This window comes from Pan paniscus, chromosome 13, assembly GCF_029289425.2.
Source record: "Pan paniscus chromosome 13, NHGRI_mPanPan1-v2.0_pri, whole genome shotgun sequence".
NCBI classification, from domain to species: Eukaryota; Metazoa; Chordata; class Mammalia; order Primates; family Hominidae; genus Pan; species Pan paniscus.
This window is the reverse complement of record NC_073262.2, coordinates 81,079,378-81,107,196: the sequence shown is the minus strand read 5'-3', so window position 1 is coordinate 81,107,196 and position 27,819 is coordinate 81,079,378. Positions and strand designations below refer to the sequence as shown.

Sequence of the window (27,819 nt, the reverse complement as noted above, 5' to 3'; positions counted from 1 at the left end):
AATAGGGTGACTACAGTCAAAATAATGTAATTGTACAGTTTTTTCTCCATCTTAGACTGAGAATTTGTACATTTTTAAATAACTAAAAGAGTATAATTGGATTGTTTGTAACACAAAGGATAAATGCTTGAGGGGATGGATACCCCATTTTCCATGATGTGATTATTATGCACTGTATGCCCGTATCAAAATACCTCATGTATCCCATACATAAATATATATATAATCTACTATATAGCCACAAAAATTAAAAATATTTTTTAAAAAGACAATTTACTTAACATGTAGTTTTGTTTTGTTTCTGGACTCCCTATTCCCTCCTCCTACAAAATTGCAGAAATGAACAAAAACAGGTCTAAAAACATTTGTAAATTACCATGGCTAGGGGCTGCCTTTCCTGATCCCTTGGGCTACACCTGGACTTGTTCCAGTTGGCCAACAGACCTTAAAGACCTGTGAAATGTAGAGACCTAAAGTGAGCTGCACTTAGGTATTATACAAGGTGACAATTTTGGAGGAAGTATTTTCACTTTTTAAAGTTATTTTTTAGGAAGAGTGCAAGGGGAAGCTGGGTCTATGATAAGTAAAACTGAAGTAAGAAAAGCTGTCTTTAGAGGCCCTGGTTTGGGCATCCTAACACTTCAGGCATCCTACTATCTACCTACTCCTCTGTTTGCCACCATCAAAAACTACCTATAAGAAGGTCATTTATTATCTCCCCATGTAAGCTAAGGAATACTTTGTCAGTAGATGGCATTTTAGCTCTTATTTATAATTTTAAATGGGGTAGTGGAGAGTTTACAACCTTCACCAAGAAGCAGAAAAGTGGAATGGGGAAGCAGCGAACGGAGGGTCTTTCTCAGCTATTTTGCCGAAGCATAAGATTGACAGTGCTGAGAGCATCTTCTATAATTGTTAGACACGAGAAATGAGAGAAAAGAGAGAGAGAGAGAGCACATGCCCTAATGAATGCTCCTTAAAAATATAATCATTTGTATTTCATGCAGACCCTTAACTCACCAAAGGCACCATCCAGGTATATGAAGAGTTCATAAACACTGAAAGCTATGGTTGTATGTGCTGGGAAAACAATAGCTTTGTCCCTTCCCTTGGGATTCTGTTCATCCATAAAGTGAAACTATATTGAATAAATAAATAACATAATTAAGGATCATAACATGTAAGGATAGCTTTTTGGAGAAATGAAACATTTCCTATAATCCTACCAAAAACAAAACAAAAAATTCCCAAGTAAAGAATTATTCTGCTTGAATTAAACCATTTTTTATAGCAGAGATCCAATTGGTCCAACAGAAACTCCTGGTCTATATTAGGAAATACCTCTGCACTTTTCACTTACTTTGGTATTACAGCCCATGATTAGTGCTACCACAACCATAATGCTCTGGAGCAGAAGCCTTTTTTTTTTTTTTTTTTTAACAGGAAATCTTAGAAAGCAGTGCCAGAGTTAAAGTTTTCAGCCTAGCCTGTCTACCATTCCAAAGCCCTCCAGAGCTTTTAGTAGCTTTCTAAAGCAATCGCTAACAATCAAGTAAATGTTTCAGTTTGTGCCTCAAAAATGATCCAATGTTAATCAGAATTTGACAGGCAGCTGAATATACGAAAATAACTTTTATTTGCAAAGACTTGAAAAGATTATCCTTGAACCCTATCTTTCTAACAATTGGTTTTAATCCAATCAAGTCATTATTAGGTGTCACTGAATGACAAAGATAAACAATATCATAATTGAGCTGAAAATTAAACACAGATACTTTTCCAATTCTTTTTTCAGAGACAGGGACTCTCTCTGTCACCCAGGCTGGAGAGCAGTGGCACAATCATAGCTTACTGTAACCTTGAACTCCTGGCCACTCCTGCATCCTAAGGTGTCCCCGCCAAGTCCTGAGCTCAAACCTGCAAACTGCTGGTTGGACGTGAAGCCCATGGTCGTCAGCTGAGCCCGTGGCCCCGGGCCCCTAGTTGGATGGCTGCTGGCCCCAGAGAAGTCCGAAGGCAAATGGGTGGTTTGGAGAAGAGACTGCTACATCTTCCCCAGCACAATAGCGGTGGGAGGGACCACGGCTTTTCAAAGGCTCCCAAATTCTTAAAGACAATGACCCAAACCCCGCAGGCAGCCCCCTGCCTCAGCCTTCCGAGTAGCTGGGACTATAGGCGTGTGCCACCACAACCAGCTAATTCTTTTATTTTTTGTAAAGACAAGGTCTCATTATTTTGCTCAAGTTGGTCTTGAACTCCTGGTCCCAAGCTGTCTTCCTATCTCAGTCTTCCTAAGCACTGGGATTACAGGCATGATCCACTGCGCCTTGCCACTAATATTTTTTAAAGGATTTAACTAACCTTGAATAAAGCATGTATGGCCATTGATAATATTAACTTTGAAAAACTATTTGAATATAAAAATATAAATTCAGGCCAGGCGCGGTGGCTCACACCTGTAATCCCAGCATTTTGGGAGGCCGAGGCCGGCGGATCATGAGGTCAGGAGATCGAAACCATCCTGGATAACACTGCCGGGCGTGGTGGCAGGTGCCTGTAGTCCCAGCTACTCGGGAGGCTGAGGCAGAAGAATGGCATGAACCCGGGAGGCGGAGTTTGCAGTGAGCCAAGATCGCGCCACTGCACTCCAGCCTCGGGGACAGAGCGAGACTCCGTCTCAAAAAAAAAATCTATAAATTCAGCTTTAAAAAATTCAAAGTGTAAAAACTCTATCACTTAAATCAATTCAACTTAAGCACTCAATTTTTATTCTTAAAACAGCACTTAAATAGTAATATGAGGGACTCCAGTATGCATGTAATTTCACAAGGATTACTGTTTTTGCATTATGTTACACATTTTTTTTTTTTGGTTGGGGTTTTTGTTTTGTTTTGTTTTTTTGAGACGGAGTCTCACTCTGCCACCCAGGTTAGAGTGCAATGGCACAATCTCGGCTCACTGCAACCTCCACCTCCCAGGTTCAAGCGATTCTTGTGCCTCAGCTTCCTGAGTGGCTTGGGATTACAGGGGTGTACCACCACACCTGGCTAATTTTTGTATTTTCAGTAGAGATGGGGTTTCTCTGTGTTGCCCAACTTGATCTCCAACTCCTGACTGCAAGTGATCCGCCCACCTCGGCCTCCCAAAATGCTAGGATTACAGGCGTGAGCCACTGTGCCCAGTCAAAAACTGTATCACTTAAAAATAAAATCAATTCAACTCACTCAATTTTTATTCTTAAAACAACACTTAAATAGTAATTTGAGGGACTCCAGTATGCACGTAATTTCACAAGGATTACTGTTTTTGCATTATATTACACATGTTTAGAATCCCAAGATTTGTTTTTTTTTCATATTCTAGAACAGACATTGCTGTGCAAAATCCTATACAACTGCAGCTCTTTCATCAGAACATTTCACAAAATACACAAGCCTGACTAGAAATTCAATACTTAAAAAAATTCCCATGGCAACACTTTAGTTAGTAAGAGAACCCAACGAGTGTGGTTTACCCGCATTGCTTCCCCTCGAATTCCAGCATGCACAGACAGTGAGCACTGTCGTGTGGTTCGGATGCTCTCCATGACCACACACAATACTGCCTTTCTGCTGCTCTTTGACTGACGTATCAAGCTGTGGTCAAAGTTAATTTTTCTAAAATAAAGAAGATACATTCACAAGACTCTATAACATCTAATTACACATAATCAAGTACATTTTTTGCTATCATGTGTTATTCATTCATAGTTCACCTAATAGTAAATCAAGGCAATCCTAATAGTCAGAAAATACACCCAAAAGAAATGTAATAATTTGTCTCTCCTCTCTATTTTCTTAAAACATGCTTATGCAGAATGTTTCACTCTGTCTGTTGAAAGTCTGTTGAAGGGGACTCTATTTGTTGCAGACAGATTGCTGTATTATTTAAATCTAATAATTTAGCAAATGTGTGTAGAGCCAAAGTAATTTTGTGGAACAATTAAAAGTTTTGTTTAAGCCAAGCGGTTTTGTTTTTTTTTAGCTGGGCAAATCATTTTAATGTGTAACAGTAGGCCAACTGGGGAGGACAAGACCCCAAGCCCCAGCCTTTCTCCTGATGCCCTGGGACCTGTATGCCTGGGCCAGTCCCATGCCTGCCCCAAGCCCTGAGGCCCACAAGTCCCAGAGAAGAGTGGGAAAGAAAGTTGGGTGGTTGCAGCTCAGCCCCAAGAGTTCAGGGAGGGAAAAACAGGGGCTAGTTGAATTTAGCCTTGGAAAAATCCATCTCCGGATGCTGATCCATGAACTTCTTCAGAATCTCCTGTTTCTTCTGTTCGTCTGAGGTTGGCAGCCCCATGGACTTCTGTCACTGGTCATAGATCATCTTTTCCACCATGATGTGAGTCTCACTGTCCAGGTCTGACAGCTTGGAATTCTCAGGGTTAATCTTCTTGGTATTGATCTCAGGGTCACTGGACACCAAGCGGCTCCACCACTCCATCTTCTTGATCTTCTCCAGATGCACAGTCACCACCTTGCCGTCCTCAATGAGCCACGAGCTCTCCTCCGCCTTCACTTCGTTGTAGAGCTCCCCATCGATGATCTCTGGCTGCCCCTTGAGCCCCACCTGGAGGTGCTGCCGCTGGATGCCACCACCACGTCCTTCCCTTTCAGCCGGAAGTCCACACAGAAAGGGACCGCCAGGTCCAGCTCCGACAGGGTCGTGGTCCAGCGGTAATCAGGCAGGTCTGCCCTGTTGCCTAGGTTGGGCTTCAGTTTTCCTTTGTCCTTCTCATCTTCCTCCTCCTCATCTTCCTCAGTCTCCTGCTTCCCTGGGGAGTCAAGGCTGCCATTCTTGATCTGGGCCTCATGATTCTCTGCATCCTATTTCTGGTCAATCTCTAGCTGCAGCCTCTCTGCCTCTTCATCAGTTAGCTCCTTGATCTGGGGCCCTGAGGTCTCTGACTTCAGCCAAGTGATTTTTGATATCTATCCTTATTCAAAGTTTGGATATACTACTCATGTATTTCAAACATATCTAGCAAATTACACTAGTAAAATACAACCTCAATGTTTTAAGCATTCTTTGTAATGAAGTTTATATACCTAAAGTATTTAATGAAAACACTGAAATATATTAGGATTATTATACTGACCGTGTAGTAATTTCTTTGAGTAATGTTGATACTTCCACTTCATGTTTGGTTACTATACCAAATGAAGCTTTCACTGCAATGGAATCTGATCCAGCAACGTTAATCCCAACGTCATTTACAATATGGTTACCTCGCCTTCCATAGAGTGAAACATCTGATTCATCTTCATAATTCAGTAATTGATAAGATGAAATACCTTTATAAGAAGAAACTCAGTATTTTTTAAACATCTTTATCTTATGTAGATTATATATAGTAACATGATAATTTACAATTGAAGACTCAAATACCCAAATGTTAGAGAAAGGCAACATGACTCACCAAGACTTAAAGTAGTAATTCAATTAATCTTACAACAAAAAGAAACACATAGCCAGAATTCTTAAAAGGAACTCAAATTTTCTATTCAGCCAACAGAACTTCTTAAGCATCAAGATCCACCGGGCAATTAAAAGAAAAAATAAGCGTTTATAAGTAGTAACTCATCAAAATATCAGCTTATTATATAACCTACCCTTCAATACATTTCAGTTTACCAATTGTAATAATTGAATTGTAAAAAATAAATACAAATTATTTTCATCTCATTTGACCATGTAACATAGGTAAGCCCAAATAATATCCCATTTTATAGATGAAGAAATATGTCATATTCTAAGTTGATTTGGTTAAAACAATTTATAAAATAATTGATAGATTTGAAAATTATTTGACCAATAAGAGATTTGATATTATACAAACTTTTGGCATTGTTAATCTTAATAATGTTATTACACTAACATCATAATAAAAGTTGCTTTAATCATTGAAAATGTGTAATACTAACATAAGTAGCATATATGACCTATGTTTAGGTTGCCAATAATACAGATGAATGAGTTGGCACTCCCAAACATTTAAACTTACCTGTTGAAATTTCTCTGTCTCCTAGGAGAATATCTTTCAGTGTAAAAGGTGTTGAAGTAAATTTATATCTAGGAAACAGAAAGCATCGCTTCTTTTTTACCACCAGACTTAGAGGTTGATATTTGTCAGCTTCACTGAGGCTTGGAACAGGAACTAATCTCCCTCCATCTCCAACTTGCTTGACAAAGCTCTTGGTAGCAGCAGCAAACATATTAAAATCAAAACGTCATCAACTGCAACCCCCAGATAAATCCATTTTTAAAGAGGAAAATCAGGCACAAAATTAAGCATTGCTTGTTTTTAAATATAATTATATATCTTAAAAATATAAAGCATGGTTTCACCAAGTAGTTTACCACTGTATAATTCCCTGCCTCTGCTCATGTGCTCAGGTAATGAATTATAGATCAACGGTGTAAAATGATATGCTAAGAGCATGTTTAACTTGGAATGGCAGGCTATAGCACTAAAATATACACAGAAAACTAATAACGTAAAAATATGACCAATGTCTATGATAAGGATCACAGTAGATAGTGATTTGCCACTGGCAATGGGCCAATTTTAAGGGAAGCATATAGTGCTGTGGGAAGCAATGCAATTTAGGCACTAACGATAGTCCCGGATACAATCTACAGTGGACCTAGTCCAAAGGGAATTCCTTCACAAGTCCACCACCGGAATTTTGGCAACACCAAAGTGCTGTTTTGAATCCTCATGGCATACAGCTCATTGATTGAGCATTTCATTCATTTTCCATCTTATATGCTTACAAAACTGTGTTTAATATTAAATATGAATTCACAGATATAAACAATTATATGCAGATCTTTATTTAAAAAATAAAGCCACATTACATATAAGTAACTATATAAACTATTACCTAGTGGTTTCTTACTCTGAAGTTGGGCACACAGACTCTATCTCTTTGAAATGGAGTCCTGCTGCATCTTTTTGTTTCAATATTATCCCAGCTACTCAACCTTTAACAAGAGCTATATAAAGTTCTGGCCTGTTTTTAAGTAATTTTGTGGCAAAAAATGAATTTTACCTGAGTGCTGAAATGTTTTGCCATAGGTGTTATGCGGAGTTCATATATTGTGAAATACTGACTATGTAGCCCTTCCAATAAGATATCCATTAAAACAGTGATGGATAGTAATCTATATACATACATATATAGACGGAGAGGAAGCGAGAATAGGCTCTAATTAAAGCATCAGATGATATAATTTGATTAGATTCTGAACATCTTTCACTTGTTTCAAGCATCCAGGGCTCACATGCTAACAAAACAACAAATCGCTTTTTTTTTTTTTTTTTTTTTTTTTTTGAGACGGAGTCTGACTCTGTCGCCCAGGCTGGAGGGCAGTGGCGCGATCTCGGCTCACTGCAACATTTGCCTCCCGGGTTCAAGCGATTCTCCTGCTTTAGCCTCCCGAGTAGCTGGGATTACGGGCGCATGCCACCACGCCCGGCTAATTTTTGTATTTTTAGTAGAGACAGGGTTTCACCATGTTGGCCAGGCTGGTCTCGAACTGCTTACTTCAGGCGATCCGCCCGCCTCGGCCTCCTAAAGTGCTGGGATTACAGGCGTGAGCCACCGCGCCCGCCCATAAATCACTTTTAATAATATCCTTTCGTACGAATAGCATTGTGCAAGCAATCTTCCATAACACCGAGTAAGCACAGGGGAGCATTTCTGCTAGTGCCTAGCAAGCCCCTGGAGAAGCGACACGTCATCTAATGGCCCACCAAAGGTGCTGCATCCCAGGCAAACGCCATTACAACCGACTACCCAGGTCCCCGGAAAGGCCTTCGTTTACTCCTAACGTGTTTTGCTGGGATGCACTGACCCAGCGTTCCATCTCGCGACGAAAGCCCAGAAGACAAAGGAGCCCGCCCGGCGGGAGAGGAGGGGGTGTTTGGATGTCCCCGCGTGTTCCTAAACACAGGGCTCGGGGACCCGAAGAGCCCACCGCAGCCCCCTGGAGCGTATATATCCGGGGCCTCAAGCTTCAGGACCAGGCCCGGGAGACTCCCTGGAATTCTGCCTTCGGAATTTTAAAATCTTTTTCTTAAAGTGACCCAGCCCCCAGTCCGTCCTCTCCACAAAGGCTTAACTTTAGGCCTCAACGACCCTAGACCCACGCCGGACAATCCCTCTAATCCCTCTCTCCGGGCAAGAAACGGCCTCCTGCTAAGGACAAAGAACTGCGGCCTAGGGGCCAGTTACTACAGGCTGGTCAGGGCCGGCAGGGGCGGGCGCGGAGAAGCCCCGGGAGCCCAATGCCTGTGCCCACGCGGGAGCGGGGCGGAGCCGGGCGGGAAGGGGGCGGACCCTGGAAGGGACAGGGGCGGAGTTGGGCCGGGACGGAGGCCCGCAGAGGAGCAGCGAGGGGGCGTAACCGGAGCTACGGCACCAAGGCTCCGCCCCCACCCTGCCTGCCCCCTCGCTGGAGGAACGCAAGCAGGAGGCGGGGGAGTCGGAGGAGGTGGCGGCGCTGGAGCTCCTCCCGGGGACCAGCGACCCGGGGAGCGAGCACGTCGCTCCGCACCGCTCTTCCTCCAACCGCTGAGCCGTCCCTTCTCGCCATGTCCCAGAGCAGGCACCGCGCCGAGGCCCCGCCGCTGGAGCGCGAGGACAGTGGGACCTTCAGGTCAGCGTGCGGGCAGTCAGGGCCCCAGGGCCGGGAGCGTTGGGCGGCAGGGCCGGGGCGCGGGGAGCCGGCCCTCCAGAGGCATTCTGGGTAAAGCCGTGCCCGGCGCCCACGCCTCCGTGGCTGTGGGTGCTCGGCCCCGCCCTCTCGGCGGCGAGGGTTGGGGTCTGCGGCCGGGCCCCGCCCCTCTCGTGGTCCCTGGCGGCGCGCGGGGCGGGCGGAGGTGACGCGCGGTCGGCGCGCCCAGGAAGGGATCGTCAGGTTTGTCCTGAGAGGCTGCGGCGCTGCTGCCAGCCCTGTTCTGTTGAGAATCTCTCCTACCCGCATTCAAGTGCTCTCTCTAAAGACCTCGCTCACCCCGCCTGCTCCTGCGGGGTGACTGCCGCAGCGGGGCCGGAAGACAGGTGCGCCCCAGCCTCGCCAGCTCTGGCCCTGGCCTCCGGGGAACTCGGCGCCTCCCTCGTCACCGTCGGTGGCGGTTAAAACTGGCCTCTACGCTTCTGCTTCAATCTCCAATTTGGCATGCAAAGCACACCTTTTTGTGGTTTTTGCAGTTTGGGGAAGATGATAACAGCTAAGCCAGGGAAAACACCGATTCAGGTATTACACGAATACGGCATGAAGACCAAGAACATCCCAGTTTATGAATGTGAAAGATCTGATGTGCAAATACACGTGCCCACTTTCACCTTCAGAGTAACCGTTGGTGACATAACCTGCACAGGTCTGTATACACAGTTAACCTGGATGACCGAGTGGGTTGGCAGTCAATACGTGGTGTTGCTTTTCAGTTCGGAAAAGTTCTCTTTTTGCCAGACAGCTGTGAGGAACAGGCTCTGAAACTGAGACCTCTCATCTCAGGTCGTTAGGGCTTTCCAGCTGCATCTGATTCTCTTCCTAATTTTCTCTTCCCCACATACCAAGGAAGCTTAGAAACTAAAAAGTTACCCAGCCATCCTGCACGGCTCTTCTCATACCCTAGGATCCTCCTAGGGTTCTTCTAAGAATTAGAGGGAAGCAGGAAAGGTTCCTGGAGCAGTCATAGCTGGGTCAGTAGGTACTGTGAAGTTTCATAGATTATAGCGGATGCCAGGAGGCATGACCCCAGAATTTTCTGAGCGTCTCTCCTCTCTGTATGGACTCATTTGGCACTTTAGGTCCATTGTGCTACTTTTGATTCTGTATCCAAACAAAATGAGGAAGGGGAGAAGGTCCTCATATATTACATAATAACTTCTAGTTTTTGAAACTGAACAGATATTTTGTATATTATCCACTTTTTAAACAAGAAGAAACAGGTTCAGAGAGATTATAAGTAACATGCGTATAGCAATGAAGTCACAAAGCAATGAAATTTTAAAGTTCATGCTTTCTTTTGGTCTGTGAGCTTGAGCAAATCATAACTAAAGTCGCTCATTTGTAAATGTGGACATTATTTTTCTTATGTATCTATTTAATTGCAAACACGGAAAACATTGGATGCTAAATTTAATTTGGAAGAATGCCAAGAAAAAAATTTAGTAGGAAGGCTCAAGTTCTACCATCTGGAAAATCTGAAGACAGCATTTGTTTGTGTCCCTGGAAGTTTGGAGTCCTTTATTTTAATTGATGCCACTTTAAGAAAACTTTTTGTGTGAGGCAGTTAGATTGTAGGTGCTGGCCGGAAGGGTCCCCATGGGAACCATAGAGTCAACACTGCATTACTTACTTTAGCTAGTCTATTTCTAGATAATCAGGAAGAATTCAAGAAAAGGGAGGGTTTTTCCCTCTCGATGTGTTTTAGACCCCAAATTAACAACCTATGGCAACCGTTCTGCCTACGCCCTCTTCTCACACTACCATGGCTTCCTGTGCAAGCTTATCTGCCTCCATGGCTTCTGATACTGTCTAAAGACTAATATTCTGAAATGTCTGTCTACATCCCAAGCCCAGTTACAGAATAGTGTATCAGTCTGTGCTTGCTGAGCATCTTTGCCTGGATGACACAGAGGCCCCTCAAGCCTCTCATTGTCCCAAACTGAATCCATCTTTTCCCTCAAACCCATTCTTCTTGCATTCCCTTTCTATGTAAAGGCTCCACAATCACCTAGTTCAGTAGAAATGTAGGCTTTTGTCTTCCTAACTACTTCCCGTCTCTCTCCCTCTTGTCCAGTCTGTTATTAAACTCTATCCATTGGCGTTTAATAATCCACTAACTATCCATTGAATCTGTCTGCTTCTCTCTTCTGGCCATTGCTACTGCCTAGGCCACCATCATCTCTCACTTGGATTGTAGCTGCAGTCTTGTAGCTACACGTTTACCTTCTAGTCTTGTGATGTCCTTTTGTCACATTACAACCAGTGTTCATTCTTTTTTTTTTGAGACAGGGTCTCACGCTGTCACCCAGGCTAGAGTGCAGTGGCATGATCTTGGCTCACTGCAACCTCCGCTACAGCCTGCACTTAGGCTTGTTGTAACATATCCCATTCCATACTTCAGGTGCCTATTAACAGACAAAAATCCCACACTACTCTGTTGGCTCTTGAGGGCAGGGACCCTGTATGCTATATCCCTAATACCTGTGTTAGCAGATAAATATATGGTTTCTGTGTCTTTTTACACTTGAGGGCCACACTTGAAGGCCACACTTGAAACTTATTCCATGAGGGTATGGGAGTTTGAACTTAAAAGGAAAAAGATGGAATTTATCATTTGCCATTGTGATTGCTTACTGAAATTAGACATCAGTCTTATCCCCAGTCCCAACTTAGCTACCCATGCAGAAGATACAGACCGTCCAGAAGATACATAACAAGCTGTCACCTTATTCCATAAAACTCTTTCCTGTTGTACCCAACACATAATCATGACTGCTCAGCCTAGCAGAGCAGTTTGATACGATATAGGACAGGCTGTCAGAATAAAATTATGCACATTTTGCTATCAAACAATTCTGCTGTAAATGGTTCCTTTAAAAGAAACTTCTTGCTGCAGAAGAATTTCCCCTCCAGGAATAAAGGAAGAGTAAAATACTAAGCTGCATTTCTTCAGAGGTGTGACACGGTCTACTTTATTACCATGTTATGTAATAAACATATATAATGTAGAAATAAGGATTTTTATGCAGGTATGCATAGAATTATATAGAACTTTAAAAAGTTATTTTTAAAAACTTTCACATGGTGAATATTTTATTACAGTATATAACCATGTAGTATATAACGTACATATTTTTATGTACAGTATATAATGTACATATTTTTATTACCTAGTATGTGTATGTAAAATCTATAGTGACTTTGTTTTGTGTATTGAAAACATCTTTGTAAGCTGCACATTTTTGTGGGAGATAAAGACTTCTTTTTTTAAATCTTAATTCAGGTGAAGGTACAAGTAAGAAGCTGGCGAAACATAGAGCTGCAGAGGCTGCCATAAACATTTTGAAAGCCAATGCAAGTATTTGGTGAGCTAAATTTCTTTGTATTCAGCAGCTCAAAAATATCATGGCTGAGGTAAGATTAAAAATTTGAACATGCTTACAAAAGCAACAAAGTGAACAGTTGTTAGCATCCTACCTCTCAAATTCTATTTCCTTATGAAAACTTATCATCCATTAAAGAAAACTTTATCCAATCAAATCCAGCAATTAGCTATTAAATGAAGGTGCTCATGAACTAGGCTTTACTGTTTTTTTTTTTTAATGGGATACAACAGTAGAAAATCAGTGCTTCTTGCAAATATTAATATTAACATTTTGTATTTAGACTTTGATTATTTCTACATTGAAGAAAACAAAGTGTGAGATGGAGAAAGATCCACTAAAAGTACTCTTTTGGGAATTCTAATTTTGAAGAAGCAGGCAGAGGTTTTCTTTTATTATATAATGTATACCAAAAGAAGAGAATGTTAAGTGGGATATTAATTCTTGACATATCTTTCTAAAGTAAGATTTTTTACTACTTTAGGTGTTTCTAGATAGAATATTGGTCCAGGAGCATCTCACATATTAAAGTTGTGTCCACTGGGTGCACTCTGGAGCTTGGCATGCTTTCAAGTTCTTCTTGTGCATACACTCACATATGCCTGAAGTACGATCTGTGTAATCAGCTTATAGTTGACAGTAGAGACCCAGGGAATTTGGGATGGGTTTTTTGTTCCCTAGTCATAGAAAGGCTTTTGAATTAGGGGTGTAGTTAGGTTCTCATGTAGTATTCCTCTCTTTTTGTAAATCATTCTAAACCGTTTGGGTAGTTTAGAACTAACCAGTGACATGGCAACCCTCTAGATAAGCAGCTGCCCAAGACAAGCCTTGCATTTCACAAGATGATGCTTGATTCTCTAGGGTCATGCATTATAATTGATCTATGCCAGGCTGGGCGGGGTGGCTCACGCCTGTAATCCCAGCACTTTGGGAGGCTGAGGTGGGTGGATCACTTGAGGCCAGGAGTTCAAGACCAGCCTGGCCAACATGGCAAAACCCTGTCTCTACTAAAAATACAAAAATTAGCCAGGCATGGTGGCAGGTGCCTGTAATCCCAGCTACTTGGGTGGCTGAGGCACAAAAATCGCTTGAACCCGGGAGGCGGAGATTGCAGTAAGCTAAGATTGTGCCCCTGCACTCCAGCCTGTGAAACCCTGCCTCAAAGAAAAACAAGGCCAGGCATGGTGGCTCACACCTGTAATCCCAGCACTTTGGGAGGCCAAGGTGGGCAGATCACTTGAGTCAGGAGTTCGAGACCAGCCTGGCCAACATGGTGAAAACTCGTCTCTACTAAAAATACAAAAAATTAGCCGAGTGTGGTGGCACGCTCCTGTAATCCCAGCTGCTTGGGAGGCTGAGACACGAGAATTCCTTGGACCCAGTAGGCGGTGGTTGCAGTGAGCTGGGATCGCGCCATTGCACTCCAGCCTGGGCGACAGAGCAAGACTCTGTCTGCAAACAAACAAAAAAAAAGACATGCCAAATGACATGGCAGGTATTGGGTTCTCCCCCACTGGTGATGGCCATGCTGTTTCTGTATAGCCTGAAGGTGAACCCAACCATTAAGTACATTTGTAGAAATGAGGGGTATGGAGTGTCCTTTCTGCATCTTGGCACTTTGTCAGCAAAAAAAGCTAACAAACTTTACTATATTTGTGCTTCTTGACAGATAAAATGGGAATTACTAAGCTGTAATCAGGCCTAAAGTGGCCTGACTTAATACAGAGACTTTCTCACTTCTCCATCACAATTATTTGGGTAGCTTCGGCATGCAGCATTGTAAGTGAATACTCATATCTCATCAGCCTATGTAAAGCTTGAAATTCTCACAGTTGGAAAAAAAAAACTTGAGGAAGTGGCAATAACTAAACCTCATTTGTCATGGAAAAATGACTCCAGTTGCCTAGGTGGTACTAACCTTGAAATGCCGCTTATTCAGTTTTAAGTACTGACCTGCTAAGTAACTAGTAATTCCAGACTCCCTAGAAGAGGTTGTTCTCTTTTTCCCTAATCATAATCCCCACTCGCTAAAACCAAATTCATCTAAGCCATCTATTTTCTGCAGGATACATGTAAATCTTAGAGGATTATCCCAGCACTGAGCAGATGATAGATCAAACAGATCTCTCTTCATAGTTCTGTGGATGAAAAGTCAGTATTTACACATAATCTGTATTATTCACATTGCCAGGCTAAATTTTCTGGATCATTGTTACTCTTCTGTTTTTTGTATAGTTGTAACAGAGTATTCTTTAAATACATTTTTATGGCATGCCTATTATGTACAAAACACCACAAAGCTTATATAGGTAAGTGATACATAGGCCCTACCTCAAGGAGCTTACTGTCTGAACAGGGGAGAGGTGTGGTAAAGGATGGACAAATTATATGTATTTGTAAGAGTATATAATTTATGGTAAAACAATTTCAAGAAAGGATTAAACCATGTGTTATAAGTTTCAAAGAAGGGAGAGATTATAAACCACTGGGGTAAAAGGATAGGCTTCTTGGAGGAAGTGACATTTGAGATAGATCTTGGATGACAGATCAGATTCCCATAGAAGAGGTCTGAGAAAAGGGCATTCCATGTAGAAGGAATGACAAGAGCAAAGACATAGAGAGTTAATTAGAAAATGCTTGTCATTTATTTCATAATTCGGGGGAAATTATTTTGTTTTATAACACTTTTAAAAAATATTTAGCTTTGCAGTTCCTGACCCCTTAATGCCTGACCCTTCCAAGCAACCAAAGAACCAGCTTAATCCTATTGGTTCATTACAGGTAAGTTGTACAGTTCTTTGCCTACTGATGAAATATATAATAAGTTTGTAATGTCAGAGGGGCTAACACAAGGAATTAATATTTTAAAGACAAGATAGTGATATATTTTGTTTTCCAACTTACGATCATTAGATTAACAGAGCTAACTTGAAATTATTTTCCTATTTATGTTCTGGGTTTTCTTTCATATACAGTATTTGCCTTTGGCTTATAGAATTCTCATTTAAGATCAATAGGCCCTCAGTGCACATGGGTAGAGTGTTTTATACCTTAAGAATAGTTCTTGCTACTCTTGTGACAAATCTCTTTCTACTTCTGTTGAGACAGAAGACTTTATAAAGAGCCTAAATCAAATCAGTGAACCTAACTGAAGAAAAGGAGTCTGTTTATTTGCTTATTCTACCAAAAAAAAAAAAATTTTATCTATACACACACAAACACACACACATATATTCAGCTTTGAATTTCTATATGCAGAATATCCTTCTTGCAGATTATCCATGTGCTCTGTTAGGCCATTCCCCTCCCCATTATTCAGCCAGTCCTTTGGTCTCCTTTTCCTGCACAGTGAGCTTTTCTATAGTTTTCTTCACCTTCTGTCCCCCACTTTATGCAAGTCTGTTGTTTGCTGTCCCTACTCCTCATGTGTTCTTGGCCAGCTGTGGGTTTGGAAGTCTGTAGCTAGGAGGGGAGGGACTTTAGGAACTGATGGCAGTGAAACCTGTAGATGGTCTCCTCTGGTGTTGCCAAAGAGGGCGGTAGTAGCCTGTTTTTCTAGTTGAAGTCTGATACCAGCTCACTGTGGTTTAATGCAAGAACACCATTCGTAGCACAAAACTGCTTCAGTTTTGGTATTGGGGTATAAAAATATAAAATGCGGGAATGTCTTTGAGAAATAGAGGGTCTTCCCTCTTTTTTCCGTTGCAGAATATCACTATTCTTTTCAAACATATACATAGAAATGGGATCAAAATTAAGAAAACACTTATGTGATTGAGCCATTGCATAAAATTACTATTAAAGCCTCATCTTGATTTTATAGGAATTGGCTATTCATCATGGCTGGAGACTTCCTGAATATACCCTTTCCCAGGAGGGAGGACCTGCTCATAAGAGAGAATATACTACAATTTGCAGGCTAGAGTCATTTATGGAAACTGGTACTTATTTCTTACAATTAAAGGCATTTGAAATATTTTCAGATGATGAATGACTATCGAAATTTCTGTCGTAATGTTTTCAAATATTTCTATGCAGAAAAATTGATACACTCCTCTTTTATTGTCTCTGACTTTCTGAGGTTGAACTTAAGTATAAATATTTGGCTTAAGATACTTCATCTTCTTAATTTGATATTTTTAAAAACCATAGATTATTAATAGAAAGACAAACTGTTGGCTCTGTACTTTAAACAGTCTTCATTGATAAATTAGTGACTTTAAAAACCTCAATTTGGAGAAAAAGCTATAGTAAATCTCTTGGATTTTAACAGCTATTCTATCTAGAAAATAGGACTAGAGGAAGATTACACTTGAAAATGATATGATTAATAAGAGACTACATGGCAAATAATTGCAGTGAGATAAAAATGAAAATTATCTTTCTTAATTATAGCAACTTCTATGTTATAAAGGATATAAACTATAAGAAACACTGTCACTTTAAAAAGTACTAGTGAGAATTCCTGTTAACTTCTCTGGCATGTTTTTGTTATTTTCAAAAGTGGCTTAAAATGGGATTTTACCTTAGCTAGATAATAGTTTCAAGTAATAAGAAACTATTTGCCTTTGGGAGGTAGTGTGGCCAGTACAGAAAGCACCAGGCCAAAAGCAGGAACCTCAGCTTCCGTCCTTGATGCAGTCCTTGATTCGCGAAGTTAAGCAAATTACTTAATCTCTCTGGACCTCAGTTTTTTAATCTATAAAACAAAAGCATGGAGGTAGATATTTATGGTATCTTTCAACTCCACCATCCCCTGTGCCTTTCTTATTCCCTGTTAAAAGGAATTTCATATAATCGTCAGTTTAGAGAAGATCATAAGCAGGAAATAGACGTTGAGAGAGAGGAGTTATAATTCAGATGTATTTTAATAAATCTGAATAATTGGTCAGAATTAAACCAAATATGGTTCAGTAATGCTAGACATAGGAAAATACAATTATTATAGAAAAACAGAAAGCATAACTATTAAAGAAAAACTTAAAACAAATGCCTTCAAAAGTGTAAGAATTAGTAACTATACAGCCCTGGCACAGTGGCTCACACTGATAATCCCAGCCCTTTGGGAGGCTGAGGCGGGCCGATCATCTGAGTTAAGGAGTTTGAGACCAGCCTGGCCAACATGGCAAAACGCTGTCTGTACTAAATACAAAAAATCAGCCAGGTGTGGTGGTGGGCACCTGTAATCCCATCTACTTGGGAGGCTGAAGCAGGAGAATTGCTTGAACCCAGGAGGCGGAGGTTGCAGTGAGCCAAGATGGTGCCACTGCACTCCAGCCTGGGTGACAAAGTGAGGGTCCGTCTCAAAAAAAAAAAAAAAAAAAAGAATTAATAGCTATACAAACAAAATAGCATAACAAACAAAGTTATCAGGTCAGTAAGAACATAGTCTAGTATATAATAAAAACCGTGAGGTTCTCTGATTAAACACAGTACTTCATACGTTTGATCATCCTCTGTGGACACTTAATTTCTTTTCTAAATCTACCATTTCTTTTTCTTTGTTCAGGAAAGGGGGCATCAAAAAAGCAAGCCAAAAGGAATGCTGCTGAGAAATTTCTTGCCAAATTTAGTAATATTTCTCCAGAGAACCACATTTCTTTAGTGAGTAATGTTGACAGCTATGATGTTAATGTCATTAAGCATTTCTTGCAGTAGGAAACTTTCCTTGATTTCTTATTGTATAGCTACTTCAGAGTTGCGATTTTTAGAAACCTCTTCATTATTCAGTTATACCCTACCCCATTTTTAGCTGCTTCCTGTTTGTGAGTCAGGATCACAGAGGCAATTAGGTAAGAGAGCTTGGGAGACACAGTCAAATTCAGAATAATAGGACGGGATCTAAAGATGATAGGCCAGTAGTGCCATTTTTGCCTTCAAAGTGACAGCGCATTTCCATCCCTTTGTTTGTTCATTCACTCACTCAGCAAACATTTAGTGAGCTCATACTGTGTGCTAAGTGTTGTGTTGGGTACTGGGGTGCAGTGAATAAGCAGTCCCTGCCTCTAAGGAGTTTATAGACTACTGAAAGGAAGGAATTCTATAGGCTAGTCCTTACAGAGTGTGATGTGGGAACACAGAAGAAGGCATCCAACAAAAACAGGTTTGGAGACAGATTCCAGGAAGAAGTAATGTCTAAGCCAAGACCTGTAGAATGGGGGAAAAGAATTCCAGAGAGAAGAAAAAGCGTGTGCAAAGGCCAGGAGTGAAACATCGTATGCAGTCTAGGAGCCCTAAGTGATTTGTTGTGTGTAGAACATAGTGTTGGAGGGAGGGAGTCTCAATGAGGCCAGCAAAGTAAAGAGGGATTAAATCTTACAGGGACCCCTATATAAGGAAAGTGAACTTTATCCCAAGGGTAGTACAAAGTCATTAAAGAATTTTAATCTGGGAAGGACAGGATCTAGTCTATACATTAAAAGGAAATCACTTGGCTGCATTATGGTAAGTGAGTGAAATTAGGATCAAAGAGACCTGCGAGAGTGTTGTTATAGAAGACACGTGAGACATGACAGCTTGAACTAAGGTAGTGGCTGGGAAAATGGAGAGAGATGGGTAGATTTTAAAGTTATTTAGAAAACTGAGGTAAAGGGGCATGGTAATTGATTGGATATGGGAAGCAAGGGAAAGGGAGGAAATTACTATTTTAAACTTGGCAATAGCAAGAGGGGAGCAGATAATGAACTGAATATATTGAATTTGAAGTGCTTATGGAATAGCTTATGGAATAGCTAAGTGAATATATCGAGTAGCTGAACAAATAAATTCAGAGCTTAAGAGATTGGCCTACACATGATATATAAATTCAGATTCTGATATTCACAGATAGGTGTGTCATGTGGTACATTATCTGAGAGTAGTGTATTAGGTGGGAAATAAAAAAGTACAACCGTAGCAACTTCTTCACTGAGCTTATGATAAAATAAGGGCTCATTCTTTAGAAAAAAATCAAAGACTATATACAAATCAGTAATATAATTTGATTTTACATTTTTAATAGAAAAATATAAAACACTGCATTTACTGCTTTTGGAATTTGAGTCAACAGTATCACCAAAATTACAAAGCACAGACAGATTTACAGGTGAAATTGGTTAAATCTTCAAAGAAGAGATCATTTTCAGTGCTATTTAAACTCTTTTCAGGCAATGTATAGATAACATAAAGGAAACTTTTAAATTTATTCTCCAAAACCAACATAATACAAACACCAAAACCTGACAATAGCAAGTTCAACAGAAAAAAAAAATTACAGATCAATATGCCTTATGGTGAAACACCTTTGTAAAATGTTCAGTACAATATTAAAATAATGATATAGCATTGACAAGTAGGGTTTATTTAACTAATGTAAGACTATTTCAAGGTTAATAAGTTGGTTACTTTAATTAACCACATTAATGTGTCAAAGAGTAATATATAATCCTCTCAATGGATGCCAAAAAAATTTTGATAAACTTAGCAATCATTACTGATAAAAACTTGGAAAAAAAACAAAATCATGGTTATATATTTATACATTATACTCATTCCCATTAATATCAGAAATAAGGACGCCCACCAACACCACTTTTATTTAACCTTGTTCTAGAAGTACCCACCAATTAAAAACAAATTAGACAAGAGAAAACAGTACGAAGTTGGAAATAAGAGGAGATAAAATGGTTACTAACTGCAAATGATATGATTGTATCCCTTTAAAACCCTAAAGAAAAACTACTAGAAACAAGAGAATTCATCAAGGTAACTGATTATGAAATTAATATACAAAATCAATAACTTTTCCATATTGCCCAGAGTTATGTAGGTAACAACCAGAATAATTAAAAATAAAAAGCTAAAAATTATTGTATCTGGGAAGGGGACCTGAAGGTGGAGAAGGGGCAAGGCAGAGGTTGTTGCTTTTATACTTCTGTACTATTTGATTTTTTGCTGTATGTGTGTATCACTTTGACAAAACTTACGAAGCTTGATAACATTGGTCATTTTATAGAAAAATAGAAAATCCTATTCTGAGAAAATATACTAGAAAAAAGTCAGTAGTTTTCTTATTTGCAAATAATAACTAGAATATAGAAGATCCCAATTTAAATTGTAGACAGGGATAGGCTATCTGAAAATAAACTTAGAAAGAAATGCGCAGGACCACGTGAGGAAAAGTCTACTAAAGAATAGAGCAGAAAACATTGTAAATATATTTAAATATAATGTGGCCTCACTCAAAACCTACCAGCGTTTGGCCGGGCACAGTGGCTCACGCCTGTAATCCCAGCACTTTGGGAGGCCGAGGTGGGCGGATCATGAGGTCAGGAGATAGAAACCATTCTGGCTAACGCGGTGAAACCCCGTCTCTACTAAAAATACAAAAAAAAAAATTAGCCGGGCCTGGTGGTGTGCGCCTGTAGTCCCCGCTACTCCGGAGGCTGAGTCAGGAGAATGGCATGAACCCGGGAGGCGGAGCTTGCAGTGAGCAGAGATCCACGCCACTGCACTCCAGCCTAGGCGACAGAGCGAGACCCCAACTCGAAAAAAAAAAAACCTACCAGCGTTCATTTTGGACCTTGATAAACGTTTATTGAAGTTTATCTGGAAAAAAACCCTCAAGAATAGCCAAGAAAACTGAAAAGGAAGAGTTGGGAGAGCAAGGGTGTGCTGCTTTACTAGAGAACAAAACATACTGTAAAACTGAACTTGTCAGACAAGTTACTGGGCCAGGAATAGTCAGAGGAGCGAATAGAGAATCCAGGTGTAGATGCTAATCCACATAGGACCATAGTATATAGCAACAGTGAGATTTCAGATCAGTGGGTGAGAGGATGGATTATTCAATAATGATGTAGAAACAGTTTACATCCACATTTGGGTGGGGGCTATATATATATTTGTTTATGTGTATGACATCTATTTAGAATGCTTCCTTATTCCTTACACCAAAGTGAATTTCAGATGGATCAAAGATTTGAACATAAAAATTTGAAACAGTATAAGTATTAGGAAACATGGAAGAGTTTTTCTTTTTAAAAATCTTAGCATGGGGAAAGCATTTTAACTTAAAACCTAGAAGGTTAAAAGATTAATAAATTTGACAACATAAAACCTACTGCACAGCAAAAAATCTGTAAATAAAATCAAGACAATAAAAAAGTGGGAAGAAATTATTTTCAACATAGAACTATAAAGGAACTGTTTTCAGTACTACCTTTAAAGCTCTTTTGTACACATCTGCTGCACACAGCAGCACATGCCTGTAGTCCCAGCTACTCGGGAGGCTAAGGTGGGAGGACTGCTAGAGCCCAAGAGTTTGAGAGTTAAGCTACACAGCAAGATCCTAACTCTTAAAAAAGAGAAAATTTAAAAAGCTCTTATGCATCAGTTAAAAAGACAACCCAGTAGAAGAAATGCAAACGATTAAGGGAAAAAAAGAAAAAATATTCAACTTTATTCGTGCAAGATAAAATATTTTCACCTTTTAGATTGGCAAAAACTACAAAATTTGATAATAGCTGGTATTAGTGAGAGTATGAGAAAACAAGCCCCCTCCAAGACAGTTGGTAGGAGTATAAATTGGTTCAGAAATCAGTTTGGAAGTATTTATCAAAATTAAAAGTGTACATGTTCTTTGACTTAGCAGTTCCACTTCTAGAAATAATTCTACAGAGAAACTCATTCAAGTGCAAAAGAGTGTTTATTGCTAGTAAAAGCAAGAAACTAGAAACAACCTAAAGCTCACAGTTGGAGATCCGTAAGGTAAATACAGTGCATATATGTGCACTGATAAAAGAAAAATAAACAAGATGTAGAGGAGTAAGTTATCATTTGCTTTAAAAGATTGTGTGTGCTTGCATATGCATAGAACATTTATGGGAAGATACTGAAAAATGTTTAACAGTATGTCTAAGAAATAGAACAGAGGTCTTCAGGGAATGGGTGGTAAGGAAAAGAGACTGTACTCTTCATTATATATTTGTTCTTAGTGCATGTATTTTTTTAACCATGTAAATAGTGTTCTTTATTTAAAAACAGTATTTTAAAGTTTCTATAATGTAAATTTTTATTTGGTAAATCTAACAAATTACTTAATTCCATATCATGCCATCTCTAAAATCTTTTGGAAATTGCCTCCCCTCTGTCGTGCTCATTAATAAAACAATATTAAGAGTAGTAACCCTACTTACTTCAGAAAGTAGTTGTTTTTATTAATGGCATATGAAAGCAATTTGAGAACCATAAACTAATATGGAAATATAAGGCATTCTAAGGACAGAGATGAAAAGGGAAGGATATAGGGGAGGATAAAGGAAAGAGGAAAAGCAGAAAGAAAAAGGAAAAAAATACTCAGTTGGGTTCTGGGATAGAAGTCTGATAAGAACTTTTTGACATCCTGTCATTTATTTGAATGACTTGTTCCTCAAACCCAACGTGTACATTTCATGTTTAATTTAGTTTTTTTTTCTGTTTTTTCCTGTTTTATAGCTGTCAGTTATAGTGATCGGTATTTAATACAAAAAAAACCAAAGATATGAAAATTGTTCTATATTTTAATCTGCAAATTGCTCCATTAGGCAGATTTAATTATTTGTGGATTTACTTATGGTGCTCCCAGATATCTTGTACCTCTTAATGTGACCATCAGAAAACTTGACTGAGAAACATTTGTACTATACAAAATACAAAATGCTTTCAGTATATTATTGCAAGTGCTTCTTAAAAACATATAGTATTGTTAAATGTGTACTTTTTAATGTTGTCTTGTTTAAATTGGAAAATTAACCAAATGTTATCCATTTAAACATGCTTTATAACATATTAAATGTGAGTGCTTAATAAGTACTTTTAATTATACTGGTACTGGTGTTGGAACCCAGTCCTAGTCAAAAGTCTAAATCTTCATCTCTGTTTTTCAGACAAATGTAGTAGGACATTCTTTAGGATGTACTTGGCATTCCTTGAGGAATTCTCCTGGTGAAAAGATCAACTTACTGAAAAGAAGCCTCCTTAGTATTCCAAATACAGATTACATCCAGCTGCTTAGTGAAATTGCCAAGGAACAAGGTTTTAATATAACATATTTGGATATAGGTATGATTTTTTTTTCTTTGGCTTTCCCAAGACATGTTTATTTAAAAATGTGTTTGAGGAACAAAAATGTGTTTGAGGAACAAAAATTTCTATTACAATTTATTTTATTGATCAGGGATTCTAAGTATATATAATTACTAGGCCAGTAATATATATAATTGATATGTCCCATTCTTGTGGATAGTAATAATAGCTAACATCTATACAGTTATAACAAAAACAACAATAGCAAAGATAGAGTTTTACTATGTGCCAGACACTGTTCTAAGATTACACGTATCTACTTACTGAATCCTCAGACTAACTCTGTGAAGCAAATTCTGTTATAAGTGAAGGAAGAAAGGCACAGAAAGGTTGAGAAACTTGCCCAAGATCACATAGCTAGTCAGCGGTAGAGCAAGATTTGAGGAAGAGTCCCAGAAGATACCCTGGCTGTTAAACTAGCCCTGCTGGGCAAATGAAAAGGCACCTACATTTCTAGCACAAGTACAAGTTTGTGGTGCCCAGACCTTTTCTCTCTACCTTGTCACTGTATGCTGATTCTGGGAGGTAAATGGAACCAAGTCAATTTATAGTTTTATCCCATCTCAGCCATCATCATCTGTATTTTCTCTAGCCCTTAATCATTTAGATAGACAAGTATGGACAGATGGGAAAGCAAGTCAGTATGGATTTTCTTTTAATTCAATTTATAAAGCTAATTAGTTGTGTGTGTTTGGTGTCTTGATTTTTTTTTTTTTTTTTTTTTTTGAGACGGAGTATTGTTTCTGTTGCCCATGCTGGAGTACAGTGGCACAATCTCAACTCACTGCAACCTCTGCCTCCTGGGTTCAAGCGATCCTCCTGCTTCAGTCTCCCAAGAAGCTGGGAATACAGGCATCCACCACCAAGCCTGGCTAATTTTTTTTTTTTTTTCCCCCAAGATGGAGTCTTGATCTGTTGCCCTGGCTGGAGTGCGGTGGCATGATCTCAGCTCACTGTAACCTCTGCCTCCCAGGTTCAAGCAATTCCCCTGCCTCAGCCTCCTGAGTAGCTGGGACTACTGGTGTGTGCCACCAGCCCACCTAATTTTTGCATTTTTAGTAGAGACGGGGTCTCACCATGTTGGCCAGGCTGGTCTCAAACTCCTGACCTCATGATCCACCCACCTCGGCCTCCCAAAGTTTTTTTTTTTTAGTAGAGATGGGAGTTTCACCATGTTGACCAGGCTGGTCTCGAACTCCTGACCTCAAGTGATCTGTACACCTCAGCCTCCCAAAGTGCTGGGATTACAGGTGTGAGCCACCGTGCCTGGCCAAAGTATCTTGATTTAACACGTGTGAGAAATTTTATATCCCTATCCAACCACAGAAAGATGTGGGGACCTTGCTTGTCAGGGTCCCCTGACCCTGGGAAAGTAGGGCACTTAGGGGCTCAAAGAACTCCTGATATTCTTTGCTACTTTGGGATTGAAGGACGGGTCAAGTGCATTGTCTCAGTAAACCAATAATGATGCAGAACCTGGGAAGTCAGTGCAAACAGATGGTTAGAAAAGGTGGCTGATGAAAAATTAGCCGGGTGTGGTGGCACATGCCTGTAGTCCAGTCTACTAGGGAGGCTGAGGTGGGAACAATGACTTGAGCCGCTGAGGTTGAGGCAGCAGTGAGCCATGATCATGCCGCTGCTCTCCAGCCTGGGTGACAGAGTTAGACTTGTCTCAAAAAAAAAAAAGAAAAGAGGCTGGAGGCCGGGTGCGGTGGCTCACACCTGTAATCCCAGCACTTTGGGAGGCCAAGTCGGGCAGATCACCTGAGGTCAGGCGTTTGAGACCAGCCTGACCAACACAGTGAAACCCTGTCTCTACTAAAAATACAAAAATTAGCCAGACAAGGTGGCGTGCACCTGTAATCCCAGCTACTCGGGAGGCTCAGGTGGGAGAATCGCTTGAACCCGGGAGGCGGAGGTTGCAGTGAACTGAGATCGCGCCACTGCACTCCAGCCTGAGTGACAGAGTGAGACTCTTGTCTCAAAAAAAAAAAAGAAAAGGTGGCTGGTGAGAGACCATTCATCCAATAAATATTTATTAGTGTCTACAGTTCGTTGAGGGTTTAGAATACAGAGATGAACGACCCATGTCATGAATAGGACTATGGAGGATACAGAATCTGGGGGAAAAAAGGAAACCTGAGATAAATTTTTAGATTATGAATTAATGATGCCTCTGAAACATTTCTTCCCAGTTTTGAGAACTAAATAGTTCTTGTAGATATGGAAAGCCGTCTAAAAACCACAGTCTGTTAATTTGGCTAGTTTATATGCAGCTACCTTCAAAAGAACCTAGATATTCTCCAAAGGAGATATACAAATGGGCTGGGCAAAGTGGCTCACACCTGTAATCCCACCCCTTTGGGAGACTGAGGCATGAGCATCGCTGGAACCCAGGAGTTTGAGACCACCTGGGCAACATAGTGAGAGCCTGTCTCAAAATTTTAAAATTAAAAAAGAAAAATGACCAAATGACCAAAAAATACATGAAAAGATGCTCAATATCATTAGTCAATAGAGAATGCAATCAAAACCACGATAAGGTACCACTTCAAATCCACTAGGATGGCTATCATTAAGGAAATGGAAAATAGCAAGTGTTGGTGATGATGTAGAGAAACTGGAACCTTACACGTTGCTGGTGGGAATATAAAACAGTTCAGCCTCCATGGAATAAGCTTCTCAGTTCCTCAAATGAATTGCCATATGACCCAGCAACTCCACTCCTAGGAGTATAAATAAAAAACTGGTATTTAAACAAATGCCTATACACACAGGTATCTGTATATTCATAGCACCACTATTCACAAAAGCCAAAAGGTAGAAACAGCCCAAAACATCCATCAGTGAATAAGTGGATAAACAAATTGTGGACTGTCCTTCCAATGAAATATTATTCAGCTGTAAAAAGAAACGAAGTTCTGATACATGCTACAACATGGATGAGCCTCAAGCAGAGGCTGGAGGGTCAGGAGAAAAGAACCTAGATACTAGAACTAGAAAGCCTCTTCACTCATTAAATAATTCCATTGTATCTGGATATTTTCCACTAAATAGAATATCAAAAATAACATTTTTATTATGCCTACTTCAAATAAATCATACCGCACATGTTTGTATTTCTTCCTCTTTGCCCTCATTTCAGCCATCTTTAGTAAGAGTGGCTCATCAGTTGATGGGAAGAACGTTTGTTTCCTGGGTCAGGTATTGTTTTTAAAATACCATGACCCATTTACAGTATAAATAAAGAACTAGACTCTGCACAGACTTAAAACCTAGGAACATGAACGGACAACTCCATAAATACATAAAATTATTATGTATCAATTAAACATTTTTTTTTAATAGAAGACACAAGGGAGGTTTTGCCTTGACCGACGTTATTCCTGGTTCAAATGCCTCCTGAAAATGACTTCCTAGTGGAAAATACAATCTCTCCAGTCCTCTAGCAAATGGTTCTTTCCCTTTTGAGAAAGTTACTGTGTGGTTCAGTAATTTCCAAATAGTGTTCAACTAACTATATTAGAATTGCCTTGGGAGCTATTATTTTTTTAAGTGTAGGAATCAGCCACCCCCAACCGTATATTTCTGATTGAGTGAGCTAGAGTGCAGCCTAGATATCTGCATGTCTTTAACGCTGTCAGATCATTATGAAGTGTAATGTGTTTGAAAACTGCTACAGCTGAGCAGTTGTGGTTTTTTGTTTGTACAAGCAAAACAAAGATTGCGAGTGGTGTAGTATACCATGGATGCTTAAAAAGAAAGACAATAATAAGAATTGTATTGTTTTTACAAAGGGATCCACTTTATACATATTGGACATTAATCATCATCCTTGAATGTGTCATTACAGATGAACTGAGCGCCAATGGACAATATCAATGTCTTGCTGAACTGTCCACCAGCCCCATCACAGTCTGTCATGGCTCCGGTATCTCCTGTGGCAATGCACAAAGTGATGCAGCTCACAATGCTTTGCAGTATTTAAAGATAATAGCAGAAAGAAAGTAAATTTGGAGCAACTTAAAAAATCTTTCAGTAGCACATAAAAAGTTCCCCTCTGGCCCCTTCCCAAGTAAAACTTTTACCATAGTGTTTATGTCTTGTTTCTAAATCTCTTCATAGATTGCATCAACACTCCAGATTTAATTATCTCCTCATAGTTGTTATTAAGCTCTTTTTAATGGCTTCAACTTTGTATCAGTATATTGTATTTATAAACTTTGTACCACGAGAGAGTGTAGCACCCATTTTACAGTGCCATGCACATCAGAGAAAGAAACTGCATGTTTGTTGTTGATGATGAAATAAAAATGCTAGCAACAGTCTTTCTTACTGGTGCTTAAGCTCTTCTTTGCACAAAGCTTTATAAAGGGAATTCAAAGGAAGCCCTTTAGAATTAGAGTCTTGAGGGACAGCACTAACAGGCCTTTATTAAGTATGATTGTTAAATTTCAGGGAACATGATTGGTTTGCTGTGTATTTGAATTCATGTAACAAAGAACTGTTACGATGGGATTCTGCTCATTTTATTAAAAAGCTACTGACTTGA

General features: G+C 39.9%; 2 protein-coding genes and 1 pseudogene across 7 annotated transcripts in view; 1 reads left to right on the top strand and 2 right to left on the bottom strand.

The window, feature by feature from the left end:
- The window catches only part of PJVK (pejvakin), a 12,434-nt gene extending 3,950 nt beyond the window's left edge, over positions 1-8,484 (bottom strand). Inside the window, exons 1-5 of one of the 4 annotated variants that reach the window (XM_008968493.7) lie at positions 7,900-8,484; positions 6,044-6,233; positions 5,138-5,333; positions 3,515-3,656; positions 1,021-1,138 (exon numbers count right to left, since the gene is read on the bottom strand). In XM_008968493.7, coding sequence (XP_008966741.3) covers positions 1,021-1,138; positions 3,515-3,656; positions 5,138-5,333; positions 6,044-6,233; positions 7,900-7,911 — 658 coding nt within the window. In that variant the 5' untranslated portion in view covers positions 7,912-8,484. Of the gene's footprint in view, positions 1-1,020; positions 1,139-3,514; positions 3,657-5,137; positions 5,334-6,043; positions 6,234-7,094; positions 7,437-7,899 lie in introns of those variants that run through there. The other 3 variants (XM_063595466.1, XM_055108819.3, XM_063595465.1) reach the window with 3 other exon arrangements.
- LOC103785562 (nuclear migration protein nudC-like) lies at positions 3,733-5,064 on the bottom strand (annotated as a pseudogene).
- On the top strand, positions 8,333-27,819 carry PRKRA (protein activator of interferon induced protein kinase EIF2AK2). Of its 3 annotated transcripts, XM_003815512.4 has the most exons (8): positions 8,333-8,703; positions 9,258-9,427; positions 12,065-12,146; positions 14,867-14,945; positions 15,988-16,105; positions 17,674-17,768; positions 23,069-23,243; positions 27,121-27,819. In XM_003815512.4, exons 1-8 carry the CDS (start codon positions 8,333-8,335, stop codon positions 27,276-27,278), a joined length of 1,248 nt encoding a protein of 415 aa, XP_003815560.2. In that variant the 3' UTR covers positions 27,279-27,819. The 3 variants fall into 3 exon arrangements, with proteins under 3 accessions (XP_003815560.2, XP_034810477.1, XP_024783670.1); XM_034954586.3 differs by lacking the exons at positions 8,333-8,703; positions 9,258-9,427 and having other exon boundaries at positions 12,070-12,195; XM_024927902.4 differs by lacking the exons at positions 8,333-8,703; positions 9,258-9,427; positions 12,065-12,146 and adding an exon at positions 12,388-13,943.

Bases quoted from the DNA above. Each gene is read 5' to 3' on its own strand.
- PRKRA (XM_003815512.4), top strand. From the start codon at position 8,333: ATGCCTGTGCCCACGCGGGAGCGGGGCGGAGCCGGGCGGGAAGGGGGC. The intron at 14,946-15,987 runs GTAAGTTGTACA...TTGATTTTATAG, and splicing joins ATCCTATTGGTTCATTACAG to GAATTGGCTATTCATCATGG. The intron at 16,106-17,673 runs GTACTTATTTCT...TTCTTTGTTCAG, and splicing joins AGAGTCATTTATGGAAACTG to GAAAGGGGGCATCAAAAAAG.